This window comes from Excalfactoria chinensis, chromosome Z (genome assembly GCF_039878825.1).
Source record: "Excalfactoria chinensis isolate bCotChi1 chromosome Z, bCotChi1.hap2, whole genome shotgun sequence".
Classification (NCBI taxonomy): domain Eukaryota; kingdom Metazoa; phylum Chordata; class Aves; order Galliformes; family Phasianidae; genus Excalfactoria; species Excalfactoria chinensis.
In genome coordinates, this window is record NC_092857.1 from 1,076,810 (window position 1) to 1,095,591 (window position 18,782).

At 46.8% G+C, this 18,782-nt stretch overlaps 3 protein-coding genes and 3 non-coding genes across 11 annotated transcripts in view; all 6 read left to right on the forward strand.

Annotated features, from left to right (window-relative positions):
* The first annotated feature begins 2,295 nt into the window (after positions 1-2,295).
* Positions 2,296-5,191, forward strand: RPL17 (ribosomal protein L17). Of its 3 annotated transcripts, none has more exons than XM_072359696.1 (7): positions 2,296-2,354; positions 2,703-2,755; positions 2,843-2,883; positions 3,790-3,924; positions 4,200-4,298; positions 4,805-4,996; positions 5,096-5,191. In XM_072359696.1, exons 2-7 carry the CDS (start codon positions 2,716-2,718, stop codon positions 5,141-5,143), a joined length of 555 nt encoding a protein of 184 aa, XP_072215797.1. In that variant the 5' UTR covers positions 2,296-2,354; positions 2,703-2,715; the 3' UTR covers positions 5,144-5,191. The 3 variants fall into 3 exon arrangements, with proteins under 3 accessions (XP_072215797.1, XP_072215796.1, XP_072215798.1); XM_072359695.1 differs by having other exon boundaries at positions 2,347-2,466; XM_072359697.1 differs by having other exon boundaries at positions 2,349-2,449.
* LOC140264683 (small nucleolar RNA SNORD58) lies at positions 2,554-2,621 on the forward strand. The gene has a single exon (XR_011906072.1). It is a non-coding gene; the product is annotated as a small nucleolar RNA SNORD58 (small nucleolar RNA).
* On the forward strand, positions 4,050-4,116 carry LOC140264682 (small nucleolar RNA SNORD58). Its single transcript, XR_011906071.1, has one exon. It is a non-coding gene; the product is annotated as a small nucleolar RNA SNORD58 (small nucleolar RNA).
* On the forward strand, positions 4,615-4,684 carry LOC140264684 (small nucleolar RNA SNORD58). Its single transcript, XR_011906073.1, has one exon. It is a non-coding gene; the product is annotated as a small nucleolar RNA SNORD58 (small nucleolar RNA).
* Positions 5,192-7,092: 1,901 nt separating the features above from the next.
* On the forward strand, positions 7,093-8,739 carry CZH18orf32 (chromosome Z C18orf32 homolog). Its single transcript, XM_072359593.1, has 2 exons — positions 7,093-7,333; positions 7,925-8,739. Exons 1-2 carry the CDS (start codon positions 7,109-7,111, stop codon positions 7,997-7,999), a joined length of 300 nt encoding a protein of 99 aa, XP_072215694.1. The 5' UTR covers positions 7,093-7,108; the 3' UTR covers positions 8,000-8,739.
* Positions 8,740-9,219: 480 nt separating this feature from the next.
* The window catches only part of DYM (dymeclin), a 134,121-nt gene continuing 124,558 nt past the window's right edge, over positions 9,220-18,782 (forward strand). For 2 of the 4 annotated variants that reach the window (XM_072359971.1, XM_072359973.1), the window contains exons 1-3: positions 9,220-9,305; positions 14,039-14,142; positions 15,569-15,746. In XM_072359971.1, coding sequence (XP_072216072.1) covers positions 15,607-15,746 — 140 coding nt within the window. In that variant the 5' untranslated portion in view covers positions 9,220-9,305; positions 14,039-14,142; positions 15,569-15,606. The remainder of the gene's footprint in view (positions 9,306-14,038; positions 14,143-15,568; positions 15,747-18,782) is intronic. The other 2 variants (XM_072359970.1, XM_072359972.1) reach the window with 1 other exon arrangement.

Consider the following 18,782-nt stretch of genomic DNA (forward strand, 5'->3'; position numbering starts at 1 on the left):
TCACAGGGCTGTTAGCACAGCCTCTACCTGCCCTGTCTGATAATTTGGTGTGCCCCTATGACTCGAAGCAATCTGTTTGGCACAGCAGTGCCATGCCTCTGGCTCCAACTCTGCCAGTCTTGGTGCTCACCTCTCCCTTTGGCCAGGAGGGATGTGTCTGTCATGGGAGGTGAGTGGCTGCTGCTGAGGATGGCATTTGGCTCGGTGGTTCCTGTAGGGCTGATAAAGCTGCTTCTTCATTCACAGCTGTATCCACAGTGGGACTTCTATGATGTTGCACTGCTGTATCCACGTGCTCTCTGCTGGCTGCTCCATGACAGGTCAGTGGGTGCCCGACAGAAGGTGTGAAGCCAACACACCACATTGCTGAAGACCTGCAGTGGGACGGGAGGGAGCATCTGTGCCACGGAATGGCCTCATGGTTAGGACATGCTTTGAACCCAGTCTGGGTCCTTCACATCCTGGAAGTGCTCCCTGTCTGCTGTGCCATGGTTAAGCTGCTGGACCCTACTTCTCTCTGCAGCCACCCTTCCTGGTGGAATGCTTCCAAAGCACAAAGTAGAGGAACAGTTGGATCTGTGCACTGAACAACTCCTGAGCAAGGCTGAGTCCTCTGGGCTGTGTGGTATAGACAGGAGAGCTAAGAGAGATGGCACCAGGGGAGTTTAAGGTTAAATCCTATTGGGTTTCAATTCCAGGAGGATTAGGAGACAGCTGTCCCCAATTCAGGAGTTTCAAGGAACATGATTTTGGACTTAAGTGCTTAACTTTTGCTCACTTTGATTACTTCTGGCGACTTGGAAATATTACCATTCCTATTCCACAGGAAACTAAATCAGCAAGAAAGTGTTGGAACTAATCTCTCTATATTTCTTTCATTTGTATTGCTCCTCAAAGGCACGGGACCCCAGAGAGGACACTTTTTGTGTCTGTCTGTTTATTTTTCTCCAGTAACGCACCGCTGAGGAATGTTATGAGTGTTTTGACAGTGCAGATCCTTCGTCACATTACCACCGTTACTGTGTGCACTGAGGTGCTGAGCAGCTTCTGATCCCATGCATGATGATGGAAGTGCTAATTGGTGAAAATCATTCCACACCAAAAGCAAGCGTGCTCTTGAGAGCATGGGCTATTAGATCTCCCTCCCTCCCTCCCTCCCTCCCTCCCTCCCTCCCTCCCTTCCCCACACGACCCTCATGTATAAAATGAAGGACTAATATCCTAACACATCCCAGCAGTGCTGCAAGGTTTCCTTGCTTGCAGGCTGGTGCTTGACAAGTTGCTTGGAGACACGCAGAAAGCTTTCCCTTGACAGCAAAGGGAAAGGCACCTTTTAAGGCAGGTGAATGGAGAGCTGCAGTTACAATCACAGCTCTACAGTTTCCATCCATGTAAATATTTGCGATAGCTCAAATATTTTCCTCTTCCCATCTGGGTGAAATCCTAGCTTCAAAGCTTTGGGGTTTATTAGCACCAAACAAGCGATCCAGAAATAGCCCAGCAGTCATTGACACGGGCAGTAGTTCTTGCTCTGCTCTGCCTCCTCTACATGCAGATCTGGACCCTCCTCTGACCAGGAGATGCCTGCACACAGGCTAATGGCCATGCAGAAGGTGTTTTCCTTTTTCCCACCCATGCTTTTCATGCTGGTCGTTCTGCTGTAACTGGTTACCGCCTTCAGAAGATATTTCAAGCCAAATTTCCCAAGCAGTTCTGGTTTCAAAAGCAGCCTGAAATGACGAACATCTTTCCTATTAAGAAGCGAACCTCTGACACACCTATTTTTAACACAGCTACCTCTGGTGAGAAATAAAGAAGCATCTCTTGTGTCCCGCGTGTTCTTCCTCTCTTATCCCCGTCCTGGATTGCCCCCTAGCTGCAGCATTCGGACTTGCTGCTGGCTTCACGGCCCTGCAAACAGCGCTGGCCTTCGGCTGAGGGTTCCCAGCATGGAGGGAAGGTTGATGGAGCTGTTGAGCTCGGAGAGGAGAAAGCTGTGGGGAGACCTCATTGCGGCCTTCTAGTACCTGAAGGGAGCGTATAGACAGGAGGGGGGGCGGCTGTTTGCGAGCGACAGGACAAGGGAGAATGGATTTAAACTGAGACAGGTCAGGTTCAGGTTGGATCTTAGGAGGGAGTTTTTCATGTGGAGGCTGCTGACGCACTGATCATGCTGCCCAAGGAGGCTGCGGGCGCCCCATCCCCGCAGGCGCTCAAGGCCAGGCCGGACGCGGCCCCAACCTACATCCCCTCCCTCACCCCCGTCAGTCCCGCCTCCCCTGAACTCTCGCGAGAGCTCAGGCACTCCCCGCCCTCTCCCGGTCTCGCCCTTCCTCTTCCGCTACCGCGCCGAGGTGAGCAGTTGTGGCGGGCGGGGGCTGCTGCAATCCGCGTCCATCCCGCCCCATCCCGCCGCGGGATGCCACGGGGAGGCATGGAGGGGCGCGGGGTCGGTCCGTGCCTTCGGTATCGGCGGGGTTGGCGATGGCGGGTGGGAGGGATGAGGCCGCAGAGGGCCGTGGGGCCGCCCCGCCGCGCCGCCGCAGGCCGTGGCTGCGATGATGACTCTCTTAGGACACCTTTGAATTGAGCTGTGAAAAGAAACGTAACCTCTGAGCAGCTCCTCGGGGTTGTGCCCGGCCGGGACGAACGCAGCTCCGCCTAATGCCTGCATTAACCGTGTTTGTCGCTTCTTCTTGCAGCTGAGCTCCAAAGATGGTGCGCTACTCGCTGGATCCGGAGAACCCCACCAAGTGTGAGTGCTGTGCCACGTCTACCCGTACCTTCCCATAGGGCTGCGGCAGGGCGAGCATCTCATGCCTTTTACCTTTTCCCTTCGCAGCATGCAAGTCCAGGGGCTCCAACCTGCGCGTGCACTTCAAGGTACGTGGTGTGGGCATGACACCAAGTGCTTATTTCTGAAGCAAATGGCTTTTACTAAATAGGGTGATGACGTAGGTTATGGCCTGCATGTAACTCCACATCAGTGTTACCTCATGGAGGTGAAAAGCAGTTTGGTTGATTTCGCTTTGCTCTTTCTTCTAGTAGCATGCTGAACACAGAGTACCTGAAGCACTGATACTTTATCCCTGCTACTTCTTCTTAATTCCCTTATATAAGCATTAGGTTTTCTAGCTTGTATGTATAGCTTGTGCTCTTGTGAGAGCTTTCTGTTTTCAGACAGTTGAACAGGCGTCGATCGCCCAGGCTCCTGTTTTTTGGAGCAGTGGCCAAAAAGGGAGCAGTGATAAATATAAGCACTCAGGTTTCTGATTGAGAAGCTGTAGTCATGGTGTGAAAAACAAGGAGGGTGATGGTGGAGCTAGCTGTAAGTTCAGTAATAGGGATCAGGCTAAGAATTGTGGATAGCAAGGAAAAAGATTGTCAGTTACTTTCCTTTATGGGTTTTTTAGTCTTGAGTGCTTCTTTTGGGCTGAAATTGGACATTTCTGAAATGCAGAAAGGAAAATGTCAAAGGAAAGGTGGTTGCCCCAAGAAAGAGGGATGCCTTGTCCCTCTTGACAAGTGGTTTTAAGTAATAGAATCTTACAATGGTTTGAATCGAAAGGGATATTAATGGCCATGTGATCAAACAGGGGCACCTGCAATAAGAATGCACCCACCAGCTCTGGGCAGCCTGTGTTGGTGCTTCACTACCTTTATTCTAAAGGACTTTTTTCTTATATCCAGTCTAACTCTCGTCTGTTCTAGCATGAAACCATTTCTCCTTGTCTTGTCACAACTAATTCGGGAGGAAGCATTAAAAGGAACTATTGCTGTGTGTTTTAGAACACTCGTGAGACTGCCCAGGCCATCAAGGGCATGCACATCCGCAAGGCCACCAAGTACCTGAAGGATGTGACCCTGAAGAAGCAGTGTGTTCCCTTCCGTCGCTACAACGGAGGAGTTGGTCGATGTGCCCAGGTGAGGATGGAGATAGGAAGACATGGGATGGGTGCTTAGGGTGCACTACCTCACAGTAGAGAGAAAAGGAGACATTCGGACTGTGTGGGGAGGATCAGTTATGGGTGATAATCTGTCGGTTGAGATTGCTATGATGACTTTCTTAGGACACCTTTGGATTCACTGTGAAAAGAAACTTGTATTCTGAGCAATCTTACTAAAAGGGCGCGCGATGGGAAGTTATTGGCACGGATGGGTCCGGTACCAGCACCAAAACAGAGCTGTTTCTCTCACAGGCCAAGCAGTGGGGCTGGACGCAGGGACGTTGGCCCAAGAAGAGCGCAGAATTCTTGCTGCACATGCTCAAAAACGCGGAGAGCAATGCTGAGCTCAAGGTAGGCTGGGTGCTGGGACTCACTGAAACCTGCTCTTGTGACACTGTGCTGCTGAGCTCAGCGGCTCAAACATCCCAAATGAGGATCTGCTCTGGAGCTGAAAGCGTGGCATGGACACTTTGATTGTTTGAATTGTGCTGTGTTTAATTACAGCGTGAGCGGTGGTTTTTCTCAGGTATTACACGCACAGTTATCTGACAAATGCTTTTTCTAAGCGTTTCATCTCTTAAAATCCACAGAAAACAAGATCAGTAGATTCAGGGTCAGCTGGTAACATAAAGCACGCAGCAGTGATGCTTTTACTTGTCAACCCTGATGGCGGTGATGACTTATCTTAGGACACCTTTGGAATAACCATGAAATAACAGCTGTTTTTCCTGAGCCATCAGTGTGATGCAGCTTCATTGCGACGTGCAGGGGGGGGGATTCTGCTTGGGTTTCAGCTTGTCCTTGCTGGGTGACATGGCCTACACCGATCATTACCGTGTGTTTTATCCCCCTCCCAGGGTCTGGATGTGGACTCTCTGGTGATCGAGCACATCCAGGTGAACAAGGCTCCCAAGATGCGCCGTCGCACCTACAGAGCTCACGGCAGGATCAACCCCTACATGAGCTCCCCCTGCCACATCGAGATGATCCTCACCGAGAAGGAGCAGATCGTCCCCAAGCCAGAAGAAGAAGTTGCTCAAAAGAAAAAGGTAGAAAAAAAGCAAAAAAAAAAGGTGTTCTTTGCGCCTTTAGGGCTGTGTCGATGTGGGAAGGTGGGCCCTCACCGCCGTGTTTCTTTTGTCTTGCAGATATCCCAGAAGAAGCTGAAGAAGCAAAAGCTGATGGCTCGGGAGTAAATCGGAGACAGCAGCTTGTACATAAATAAAATCGGGAAATTAAATGCCCGCTGTGTGCTTGTGATGGCTGCGGGATGTGGCGCTGCTCGGTGGCTCCTCGCCGAGCTGGCATGGCGGAGCGTTCGGCCGCCATGACGCTGGGAGTCCCGCCCCGGCCTACTGCAACGCGTTGCGTCACTTCCGCGCGCTAGGGCCACGTGACGCTCACCCCGCCTCTGATTGGGTGGAGCAATCACGCGCATCCGCCGGAAGTAAGGGGGTGGGTTACTTCCGGTGCGGTCGGAGCAGGGCGGTGAGGTAAGCGCGGTGTCCGCTCGGCGTTTCGCTGCCGGCCCGGCCCAGGCGGAGCCCACAGCGGCCGTTCTTTGGCGGCCCCTCGGCCCTCCACGTGCCGGAGGGGGGAGTTGTTTGTCTCAGCGCTCGTTACAGCCGAGCTTGGCTTGTTCTGCTGCGTAGAGGGAGAACGCAGCCGGCGGCCATTCGGCGCTTTACCGGAGCCGGGCAGCTCGTAGGAACCTTCTGGTCTGAGGGCCGGTAACTGCGTTGTGCGAGTCCTGGAGCAGGTTGTTCTTTTTCTTTACGGGAAATAAACCTCTTGTTGGTGCGTCTTCCTTGTTGGTTTGCTTTGTTTTCATGAGAATAGATCAGTAATAACGGAGTTAAAAGTGAGAGGCCAAGTTCGAATGCGTTTAAATGCGCCATGTCACGCTCGTTCTCTTCACTGACTCCCATTTGGGCGGCTTAGAGACAAAGAAAAGCGTATCTGTCAGAGCAGTAAGCTTGCTATTAGAATTGCACTCTTTGCCACTTGGGTGTTTTTTCCTAAAAAACGAATTGCTTCCCAGCCAGGGGCAACAAGGCATCACGAAAGCACAGGATAAACTTTGGAAGGACGTTCAGGTATTTTAGAGCTGCTGTTTTAGTTCCCATGGCTTTCTTCTGCATCTGACAGAGCTGCCATTTGTCTGCGTGCAAAACGGCTGCACAGACACTCGGTGCTGTCTCAGGAAGGCGGCCTGTTGTCGTCCTCCAGCAGGTGGATAATTCCTAAGGGTTCCTCAGAAGATTTGATATCTAGGAAGTCGGGCACTGAGTGCATAAGCCTTTTCAGATGGCTTTAGTGGGTTGCCTCACGTGTATTCTTCCAGTGTAAGATTCCTATCTGGCCATCAGCTCCTGTACCGTTATGCTGGAAGAGGGCAGAACTGTCTTTTGTTCTGCGTTTTAATGTAAGGGTTAATTAAATATAAATATCAGCTGTTGGCAGCCAAGAAAGAGAAACGTGAAGGGCAAAGTTGCACTGTGCAGCAGAGCGTAGCGTTACGTGGTACCTCAGTTCTGGTTCTACTTAAAGCAGTTCCTCTCCCAGTAGCACCTTTCTGCCCTTGCACTTTGGTTCTTGGTTTTCTGCTTTGCCCATTGTGGACTATGGGCTATATTTGAAAATCACTTCTGAAAATACAGGATTTGGGAGAAAAGGGGTTCTCGGTTTTCTGATAGTTTGGCAAATTGTACTGAATTGGTGCGAGGTTAAGTGAGTTTCAGTTTAGTGCGGATGGAAGAAAGCAGCACATAATCTCCTCAGGTCCTGATTGTTTTCATTTATTTTTTAATACATATTTTTTTAATTTAAGCAAGAGGTTTGATTTTTTGAATGCGTTTTTCTGACTTTGAACTGTGGGGGTGATAAATGAACAAAAAAGAGCAAAGATTACTACCCAACTGCCCAGAGTGTTGCTCTTATTGTGCCTGAGGGCTTGCTAGCATTGGAGCGTGCAGCTGCTCTTAGCTTAGGGAATAACATCAGCATTTTGGGACTTTAAAAATCTGCCTTTAAGAGATACTTTAAACATTAACTGCAGCCCTTTCTTAAGTCTTTCTTTTTCTTGTTTTCTAACCAGAGACATACAAAAACTGTCAACTTTTCTTCTTTTACTTTTCAGCTTTGCTGTAGAAGAAGAAGCCATGGTGTGCATCCCTTGTATTGTCATTCCAGTTCTTCTCTGGGTCTACAAGAAATTCCTTGAGCCCTACATCTATCCAGTTATTGCTCCTTTCATTAAGCGTGTGTGGTCCAAGAGAGCTGTGCAAGAAACAGCCACCAAACAAGGCCAAGGGGGTGGTGCTGGAGATCCACAGGCACCTTCAGCCGTACAGAGAGATAAGGGGGATGACTCTGGATCTTACAAGGTAAGATTAATACGTTTAGTAGTGAGGGAATCTCTAGATAGAGCAGCATTGGGCACCACCCAAGCTGGGTGTTTTCACAGAAGCTTTTGTGGCTATTTACTTCTGAAGGGGAGCTATCAGTACTGGGCTGGTTGGAAATAGCAGTTTCTCCCAGTCAGCTTCTGTGAGGCTTTGAAAGGACAGGAATTGCACTTGTGTTCTGAAAAAGCTTGAAGACAGTACTCTGGCTGTTCTTTTGGAAGTGAAGTGACTAATAAGTCATACCTGATGCATGAAACGTTATAAAAAGTAGCTATTCTGCTAGCTTTGCCACTCACAATGGGACAAAGTATTGCATGTGTTGAAATCGTGCATTTATAGCGTATCTTTTCTAACAAAAAGCAGAGCTTTTGAGAGCTTTGTCCTCATCCTCCACCCCAAATAATTGCATGTAAATAAAGAAATTCCATCACGTTGGTTCTTAGGGCAGATTCTGTGTGAGTCTTCGCTGGCTGTGCTTACAAAAGTGATTTTCATCACCAAATATTATTGTCCTGGGTATAAAGATCATTTGTGACATCTCATTTTAAAGGTGTTGTCTTTTATTTGCAGTTTGAAAGCAATGGGGTTGCAAATGGAATTGCTGCAAAAGGATCAACAGCAGTGTCTGACAAGAAAGCAGATTAGAGGAATTCATTCCTACGGATTTCATTCCCTTGTGCCCGACATGAAATGGGGATTGCTTTTTCTCACACAGAGACTTTGTTCTTTGCACATTTCAGCTGAATAAAACCCTTCGCCACTTACAGGAGAGGATCTCTTTTGCCGCTAAAATGGCAGCTAGCAAATTTCTTAAATGAAATGTTTGAAAACTGCATTAAGTTATTCTTAATTTTCCTCGCTGGAGCCGCTTTGCATCTATCATCTGATTGACATGATTAGAAATTAGGTTAAATAGTTTGTGGATAAGTCTAGCTACATGTGTTGCTTCTTAGTTCTGCTGGCTGTGAGTGCAATACTTCAGGCTTCCACTGGAAAACTGTAACTTTGGCCTAGTTGAAGAACTAGCAAATTACATTGTGACAATAAAAACATCATGGTCTAAAGTATGAAGAGTAGAGCCTGCCTGTGACATTTGTAGATGAGTTAAAGGAGGAATGCTGTGTGCAAAGTTAACTTAGCTTAATGGGGATGGAAGGTCTTGATTTGGTATTTTTCAGTCATTTGTTTTTTCCTTTAACATTCTACTTTCCTGAAAAGGATCGACAAGGGCATGACGCGAGAGCATTGCTGCTTTATGTTCTGTTGCAGTGGTTTCAAATGATACGTGTCTATCTTTAAGAGAAAAAATAACACATTAGGCTGAAATCTCTTTCAACATGCTTGTGTAATTTGAGTTACAATAAAGCAGGACTTTATTTAACAGATCGCTGTCTTACAGCTGGATCCCTGTTGTTATCTCTGTAATAACTCCAACCATGACGAGTTCCTTTTAATCACAGGGTTTATGACGTAAGACATAATGCTGTTCAATCTCCCTTAACCAGACACTGTCAGGGGGTGAATATTGCCTTGCTTCATCAGCTCTTGTGTTACCCTTGGACTGTAAGCCCCCGCAGGTATGTGCTGTGCGATACGTCCGCCTCTCACAGCCGTGAGCAGGACAAGAAGCGCTCACCTTTTCCGAGGTGAGGTCCGTGATCCTGTCGAGTTGTGAATAAACGACAAAAAGAGCAAAAATGACGTTAAAAAGCGGATGGAAGAAAGAAGCCGCCGCGGCAGGGCTGCAAGGCCGCGGTCCTCTCTCAGGGCTGACTACGCTTCCCGGCCTGCCGCGCGGCCTGGAGCTTAGCGCATGCGCAGCTCCGCAGTGCCGGCGACGTGGAAGGCCGCAGGCGGGCGGCAGCGGCGTGAGTGCGCCTGCGCGAGGCGGGGGGCGGCGGGCGGTGGGTGCGTGTCCGTTGCAGCCATTGGAGCGGCGGTTCCTCACACGGTAAGCGCGGCCGAGCGCAGCGGGTAACGCTCCCGGGCCTCAACGAGGGGCGGAGCCCGGAGCTCGGCTGGGTGTTAAAGCCTCCGGGCCCGGGGCACGCTGTGGCGGAGGGGTGTGGGGAGGCCGGCTCGGTTCGCTCCGCTGCTGTCAGTGAGGGCGGCGTGCAGCGCCGCGACAGGCCGCGGGGTTGTGCCGCTCCGGGCTGGGGCGGTGTGACTTCCCGTCCCGAGGGTTGTCACCGCCTTCAGAGGAGCCGACCGAGGTCCCCAGGGTGTTCTGTGCAGGTGCAGCTGAAAACAAAGAGAGGGGCTTGCACACGCGTTTCTTACTGTGGTAGCGATGGGTGTCAGCAAGGTGGGGTGGGTTATCGTGGAGAAGAGGTGGGTCGGGGGAGACCTCATCGTTCCCTACAGCTCCTGGAGGCGGGGGTCGGGCTCTGAGACCGAGTGACAGCAGTGGGGGATGTGGTCGTGTTGCACCACGGGACGGTCAGGTTGGGTATCAGGGGAAAGTCCTCCAGAGAGTGGAGGCGATGCGCTGGCAAATTGAGGTGGGGAGATCCCATCCCTTGGGGCTCTCAGAACCCGTGGAGATGTGGCACCTGATCAGTGCAGGGTTGGGGACCTTGGAGATGTTTTCCAACCTTAATGGCTCTATGGTTCTCATGAGGAAACTGAGGGTTGTGTTGTCCTTCCTGCTTTTGGCAGTGTTCAGAGAGGCGAAAGCAGTTCACCTTATGCAGTGTTTTCTCAGTATCACTCAACTTCCTGGTTATTTCCCACGTTTTATTTCTAAAGGTGGTATTTACTAAGAGTGCTAAATTTTTCAAGATTTTGAAGCATGCTTTCATTGATACCAGTTCTTGTCTTCGTTTGACTTCTTTCATTGCATGTGCTGAGGGATGAGGTGCCTTGCTGCAGGTCTAACACCTTGCCAGCGTGTTTGTTCAGCCTGGAGATAAGAAGGTTCCAGAGAGATCTGAGATCAACCTGTTAGCATCAAAAGAGGAAGGAAAGTGGAAGAATAAGAAAGAAGGACACAGGCTGATTATCAGGGTCTGTGGTGGTAGGACGAGGGGAAATGGTTTCAAACTAAAAGAAGGGAGATTTAGATAGGATATAAAGAAGAAATTCTTTAGGCAGAGGGCGGTGAGGCCCCGGCACAGGCTGCACAGAGAGGTGGTGGTGCCTCATCCCTGCAGGTCAGGCTGGGTGGGCTGTGAGCACTGATGGAGCTGTGGGTGTCCCTGTGCACTGCACAGAGTGGGACCTGAGGGCCTTTAGGGGGTCCTTCCGACTCAGACCGTTCCATGATCTATGGAGGTACAGCACTACTCTTCCCTGTATTGGGCACTTCTTGAATGCTCAGGGGTTCAGACAGGATCTCCTGGGTCGTTGAGTCTAATGTTGAAAGCCACTGTGTAGCGTAATGCCTAATTTTAAATTAAATTTTAAGTTAAAACATGTCACTGCTGCTTGGATTGCAGAGAGCTGAGGAAGGCGTTACTTTGTGCTCTCTGTGGGCTGGAATCCACGCAGCACACAGCTGGAGCAGCTGTCAGCCCCTTCCTGCTCTTCCCAGCACTTGGCAGTCTGAGTTAAATTCAGTAGGAAAGTATATAGTGCAAGTGAGTCTGGAAGATGGATGGCTTTGATGCTTCCAATGAGGTTATCAGATGAAAAGGAAGATCCCAGGCTGTTCTTAGTGCGCTAATGGCTGACAGTTGGGCTTGCAGAGTTATTAAGTCACGTGTCTTTTTGTGCAAAGGATGTACTAAAAGCAAGACATTCTGCTTGGTCGTTGAAGAACCATTGTCAAAGGGGATGGCTATTTCTTCCAAGTGTGTTCTCTGCAGTGGGAAGCCTATTGTACCTGTTAGTAATTGCTTGCCAACAGGCTTCATTTGCACTCACCCCTTATGAAAAGTAAAAGGTAGATGGATTGGGAGAGACATCATGGCAGCCTAAGGCTGTTTAACTGTGCTTCGGAAAGCTGTAGCTTTCTCTTTTCTCTTGTAATAAAGCTTATTCCTGGCTGTTGGAGATCCTGTCGGTGCCTGTTTACCTTTACAGGGTGGAGGAAAGTTCTGATGTTTCATCGCCTTCGTAACAAAAGGTGTGTAACAAAAGGTGTTTGTCTGACTCAGCGTCCTGTCAGTAGAATTCCTTCTAAGTTCCTGCCTGCTCTTTTTGCCTCCTGTGACATAGCACTGACTGAGGGGAGAGAAGGCAAATAATGTGAATGAATGAATGCTAATACAAGGGCTGGTGCTTGGAAATAGGATAGTTTTGACTATGGGTCTTGAAAGCAGTGGTGGAAGGGCATGCTGCCTTAGAACATGCATCATGTGCACAGACATATATTTACTCCTTGCTGCCCAGTGCCATAGTGTGACTTTGTGAATGCTTCTTTAGACCCTGTTTTCTTCTGTCTTTTCCCTCTGAGTGCTGATTTCAGCTTTCTTAGCTTGACACAAACTTAGGTTTTGTGTCATTCAGTGTCATTTTTTTGATCAAGAGCTACAGGTCCTGCTAGCTGGTGCTTCTGTATTATAAAAAAAGGGTTGTAGGTTCTTGAGATGGCACTGAGAAATTACATAAGCCATGCATCTCTGTGTCACTTACAGAGTGTACGTTTTCCTTTTTTTTTGCACCTCATTCCCAGAATGTTGTGTTAAAAGAAACATTCAGTTTCTTGTACCTGAGATATTCTACCTAAGTAAGATCCCCAGGGATCTCTTGTCTAGCTGTGAGCAGAAGGGCTGTCCTGGAGGTGGGATGGGAAGGAGCAGCTTGTGCTCCTTGGAATATGGAGACTGACTCCCACAGAAATCACATGTAGAAGATGAACTGGAGCAGAAGGAGTAGTGTTGTCCTCAGCTTTCAGCTGCTCCCCTGTGAGGGCAATACTCTGCTGGCAGCAAATCCATCAGGATGCATTGCTTCTGCTGCTGTGCAGGACTCCTCAGCTTCATTGTGGCATGTTATGACCACATCATATCACAGCAGAGCTGCCTGCTTCAGACTGCTGCTGCAGAAGAGCATGGACACTTGGGTGAGCTGCAGAACAGGAGGAACAAAAAGGATGCTGTGTTTGTTTGTCTACGGGAGAAAACAGCAGACAGCTCAGATGAGTAATCTTAACAGTTCTTTGAGATCAGAACTGAGGATGTTTTGGGGTCTGAAAAGGAGTGGGTAGAGGAGAAATGGAGAGTGGCTGATATCTGGGCAACTCTGCCTGGGATTAGGGAAAGGAACAGTCCCATGTGGGTGTAGGAAAGCTGTGGGAGCAACCATGAGTCATTACTGTGGGAAAGAACATGAGCAGAAGCAGTTTCTTGGGGAACTCAGGTAGGGGAAGCGTTGATAGCAGTGGTTTGATGGCATTTATCCCTTGGAAGGCGTTGAGGTATGGCTGATGCATCTCCGCTCTTTTATCATTATTATTATTTTGCAGTTGCTATTAGGGGCACAAGTTCTCATTATGGTGTGCTTGTGCATCACTAATCTCATGTAGCAGGGATTCCTCCCCCAACCTGTTCCTGAGTGATACAGTGAGCACATAATGCATCAGGCAGGGGTGGAAGCACCTGGGTGAAGGGAGCTTTGTCGCTTGCTGTCTCTTGCTTTCAGATAATAAATACTTTGGAGAACTAATTTGTAAACTGAATTGTCAAGGTTACTTTCTGCTTGCTAGGTTTCTCTTTTCCTAGGAGTGAGCAGAAAACAGTAGGTTATACTGGTAAGAGTAACTGCAGTTTATCTGCTGGAATTCATGTTTACAGCATCAACATCGATTTGAGACCTGTCAGTCCATTTGAAGCTTTGGGTGTGTGTTACCAAACAAGTTTCCCCCTGGCAGCAGCTGCCTGGCACATTGAGACGTGGGGACCCTTGAGGTACTTGTGGCAGCAGGCAGTGGAAGAATCAGGTGCTATCATTTCTTAGAAGAGCAAACTCAAGGGTTGTGCTTCTGCTTCAGGTTTTCAGTGTCCATTGCCATTGGCTTTTCAGGCTGCTCACTAAGAAACATCCTGGACTCACTGAGGTTGTCGTGGAGATTAGGAAATGCCCAGTAAGGATGAGTTTGCAGATTTTGAAGGTTAAACTTGATGCCTTCAGTGGAGGTCATCTTTGAGGTGTAACTGTTTGGACTTTGTTACTTGTGGGTGCCATCTCTGCTCTTCAGTTTTGCAGATGAATGTTGTGTATGATACTTAGTCCACGGAGTGCTGGATTGCAAATACTGCTGGAATATGAATGACTATGAGTGAATTAAATTTTCTGTGTGGGTCGCAGACTTCAAATATTGGAGCTAAATAATACCTTCTGGTAACATCTTCTGCTTCCAGGACGTTTTATTCTAGGATTATATGGGATGTTTGAATGTCTCATTTGAATGTCTGTGTGTATGTTGATATTTGTGTCTCTGTATGTGTGTATAACTTTTATTTGCAGGCTATCTGCAGGTTCAGCCTGACAACTATGTGAGGGATAGTTGTGGAAAGGGGAACTGCTTTGCTCTAAGCTGGCTTTACTGGCTGGATTAGTGAAATACAAACATTTCTAGTTGGGCAGGAGATTTAGTGGAACTGTAACTACTGCAGTAACATTATTTGAACAGAAGGCTTAGAGGGTGTGACAAGCTTGCTGCAAGTTCAACAGTACAGGCTACCTGGAGTTAAGCTTGCAAGCTGTAGTTGTGTTTGAGATACCTTTGTGCTTTGATGGCAGGTGTTTGTGTATGTGAAAGGAGAGGCTGGGAACACTGCAGAACTCTGGCTGATGGTTGACCAAAGCAGTTTAATAAAATAAAAACAACAGAAGCTGTGAAGCAGGTGAGTCCTTAACAGCCTAAGAAGCCTGAAGGTATGCAGCTGGATGGTTGTCCTACATTTCCATTTTGCTTCCAACTCCAGCATGCAGGAAGATAAGGATGCAGTCATGACCAGATGCTGGATGCACTGCTGAATTGCTTTTAACCTGAAGAGGAAAAACGAGATTCTTGTAAACATGGTTAATAATTAATATCAAAGTCTTTTAGAAGGGGCGGTGGATTCAAGATCAATGTCTCCCCCAATCTATATGATGCTGAAATAGGTCCAGATTTGCAAGGCACTCTCTTGTGTTTGGTCTGAAGCAACTGCTCCTGCATGCTGGGGCCATGTTCTGTGGCCAGGCAGATTCTGTAAGAGCTGTGCTCTATTACATGCAGAGTAGGTTATGAGTCTTTGGGGTGTTCACAGCTTCTCGAGAAGAAAAGAGTTCTTAGTAGTGGTGATACTATTGCACTAAACTAAATGACTTGCTAATAAATTTCTAATTTTTTTATTTTTTATTTTTTTCCCAGTGACGTATAAATTTATTCAGAGTATTTGGAGGGGGGGGGGGGGGAAATAGGTTTCCTAAGTAATTTATTGGTGTGGTTGAGACTGATTTCTCTGAGGTGAAAGGGCTGTCTGGTGGGTTTTCCTTGTGGCTTTCCTACTGCCATGCAATAGGAGTCTGTTTAGCCTTGTATTCTAAGGTGAGGTTGGAACTGAGGACCTGCAGAGCAGCCTTTCTGTACAAAAGTGGCTGTTACTGAAGTCAAGTTTGGGGAAAATCCTTGGTTAAAGGTGGATGAGATAAATTCTAAAATTCCTGTTTTCCAAACAGTGCCCAGCCTCTGTTCTGTTTGAAAGAGGTCAGCCAGGCTTTGGGGGCAAGGGAGAGCTCATAAGGTACAGTAGGCAGCAAATCAGCATGTTATTTGAAAGGGTGTGCCAGGACCAAGAGGTGTTCAGATTGCAGCTGTCTTGGAGGCTAACGCTGCAGATTGTGATTGCATCTTTCTTAGTTTTCCTCATTTTTATGCTACGAGGATGGTCTTTTTTGGAAGCAGAGGCCTCTGTGAAGATGGGGCAAACAAGTTAAAGTGATACTTCAAACAGGTGCTTTACCTTTGTTGAAACAAGTCAAGAGTTTCTTCTAGGAGGCACCTAGCATCTTCTAAAAGATCTGCTCCAGTTTTTACTTCCTCAGCGAGCTCAGGCATGAGTTATTTAGTTTACCCTGTAATACAGTGCTTTACCTCTTGGTGGGGATGGTGGGAAGACTTCTGCTTTTTCCAAGTTATTGGTAGCAGTTATGTATTCTCAAAATGAGGATGATTATTAAAGCTGATATGCTGGAAGGATAGGAGTGTTGCTGGCATGTGAGATCTGTATATTCCTTATTTGTACCAAGGACTTTAAAATGTTTCTTTTCTTTATTTCCTTAAAGAAACGAAAGTTTAGAATGTGATTTGCCAGATAACAAAGATGGGAGCAAATAGCAGCAGCATCACCGAGCTTCCAGAAAATGAGTACTTGAAGAAGTTATCAGGAGCAGAGCCCATCTCTGAGAATGACCCCTTCTGGAATCAGCTGCTGTCCTTCAGCTTCACCACTCCCACCAACAGGTACGCTGACGGTGTTTGTTGGGTAACTAAACCATGATAGCATAGCCATAAAAGTGACAAGTCTGAAAGCAAATGAGTTGTTTTGTATTATTCCTGCTTGGAGATAGCAGGGGAGTCAATGCCTGCGTAAACTGCACTGTTATTTCTGATTTTGAAATCTCTTATCACTGTGTCATCTTTTTTGGGTTCCTTTCTTCCTTGTAACTGTAATTGCTGTTCTTTCTGGCTGCTAGAAAAAGTCAGCAATAGAGTTTGAAATGCTTGAGAGCATTTGTTTGTTTTGAAGTGGCTTTTCATGAGTAAACTGCTTTTTCTGCAGTTGTTGAAGAGTCTAATACCAGTTTTATTGTCATTCTTCAATTTTGATTTGTTGGCACAGCTCTCCTATCAAAACAAATGTTAACCAGTTATTTTTTGGAGGAAGGAGAAAAGCTGACACAAAGTAACGAACACCCTGAGCTCCTGAGAATTCGATATGAATTAGTGGTTGAATACAGTTTCTAGTGAGGTATGGCTCACATGTGGTGACGTACTTCCGTGCAGGGTCTTGAACGCTGCACACAGTGGCTTCTGAAAGACAATGAACCACGTTTATTTTCATCACAAATAGGAAATCTACCTGGTTTGCATTACTGTGCCTGTAAGCTGAAGTTCAGACTCTTGGGAAGGAAAATGGTTAAAGTGTAAAGCTCTGGCTTTGTACTGATTGAGGAAGAGGAAGGGTTTTGGCTTCTGCATGGAGAGAATAGCCAGTAGTTAACAGCAGAAGAGTGAAGGGTTGTGGAGCTTGAATAGAGCAGTGGTTGTTTTTCTGTGTTCTCTGGGAAAGCAAGATTTCTGGTTGCAAGTGGACTGTAAACACAATGGAAAATATTGCAAGTCATGTCCTCTTGTGTTTGTTTTTTTGGTAATATACATCAAACAGCAGCAATTTATTTTGATTGTTCCGCTGCCCCTTTCTCTTACAAAGTAAGGGACTATTTCACAGCTTGATTTAGAGCTTTCGATACGCCTATTTCGTGCAGTCAGATCCAGTGCAGAGTAGGTTTGTTTAGAAGTAAAATTAAAAAACACATATTCTAAAAAACAAAATACCATAAACTTTATCCAAAAGCAGGTTGAAGGCTTAATTAGCTGAACACCAGATGGTGCTCTTGCCTGGGAGCCAGAAGGGATCTATTTTTAGAGGCCTCTTTTGTGCAGTGTAATTGAAAGGAAGCTGATATTTCCCATTAAGTTGCATCTACCTGAGAGAACGGTTTGACAAATGATGTCAAATGATGTTGGCTGAGCGGCACCCTCAGCCGTTGTCTAAATCAGATAACCTTGCCTGCAGGAGCAGAACAATAGAGGTCAATGTTCATTTTAGAGATGGAAAGCTTGCAGAGTATCAAGTTAACTCTGTTTGTTTTAATGAGGCTTGAGTGGAGGTCATACGTTTGACAGGAGCAAGGTGCTGGTTTTTGGCAGTTGTGGAAAGGAACCAGTTTTCACTTGCCAAGACAGAATTTAAAGGTTGTTTTTTTTCCTCTTCGTGAATGATACTTTTTACACTAGGCTGTTGTAAGGTGAGTGTGTTTACTAGTAGGCGATGGATTGCAAGTGCTGTTGTGAGCCATACAAGTGCTGTGTTGTCTTCATGGAGGTAGAGCAACAGACCTTATTTCCTCATCTTTTTGCAGAGATGGGACTGACACAATCCCCAGGTGGAACAGGATCATGTTTTCTGGATGCTTCTTTGGAATTTGCTTTGTTCTCTATATGGCAGTGCTGTAGGGAAAGAGGAAGAGGATAAGTACAAAAAGAGGAGGTAGTAGGGAAATGAATCCTTTTATTGGACCTAACTCTACTTGGGTGTGTTGCAGCACTGCACAATTTGTTAGTTTCCCTGTGTGTTCAAGTGTGTGTCAGATCTTCAAGCACCATTTATAGGGTAATACAGTTTTTGAGGGGATTTACTTTCCTCACTAGGGGAGAAAAGATGTAATGACCTGCAGTAAGTGTTTAGATGGCTTTGTGGTGACAGTCTGTATGTAAAATGTTCTTCCTGCTTGCTGTGCTGGGGTGTTTTAGAGCAGTAATCACTGCCAATGTAAAAGCTGTGTTGTCAGAGTCATTTAGATTGGAATAAAACTTCAAGGTCATCAGGTCCAGCCATCAGCCTGACCTGCAGAATCCCATCATTAAACCATGTCTTTGTGCCACGAGAGTCTCGATGCCTTTAAAATGCAGCTAGACAAATCTACTTTCTTTAAAGAATTCTGTGCTGTCAGGAAGCAAATTTCACCTTTAATGACAGTTTTGTTGAAGTCTGTGAGCATTCCCTCAACTTAAGAGAGCAAATTATTGCTTTAATGGAGGACTTTGAAAATGCTGGCCAACAGATCACAGAAGAGGGCATTCCTTTGAAGCCTTGAATTTTTTTTCCTCAAGTATGAGGGAAGTAATCCTGTGCCTCACATTCATCTGGATCTAACTCATTCCCTTTCTTTTCTGGCTGTTCCCCACATACTCCGTGGGATCCTCCTGTGGTCATTTCATTGCAATTAAGTGCAATGCCTTCAAAAGGATCAATTTTAATGCTTTTTAAATGGTTTTGTCTCAAATACTGAGCTTCAGAGCATCTAACAAAGCAGTCCCTTTCTTTAGATTGGGGTTTTCAGAGAGAGTACTTGCTTGAGCTTCACTCCATTCATATTCTTGCTGAAGAAGTTGAATGCTACCAATGCTGATGCATGGACTAGTGAAAGGATGGATGTTTTAGTTAGTTAGACTTCCAGTTCTATGTTTATTCATTAAGCAAATGTAATCTCCACATCTCTCTTTGTGGATGGGTCCTTGGAGGTATAAGTTACAGCATTAGTTCTATTGGATTTGAGAACACCTCTTTCCGCATGTGTTGAGGTGGTGTTCTGCTGCAGTATGCTCTCACTGGTAGTTTCTATTCCTTGAGTTGAGTGGATGTTGTTGCCTAGTAATCAGGATGGCAAAGTTCAGATCTGTGTTCTTGTGTGAAGGAGAAGGAGTGGGTTGGTT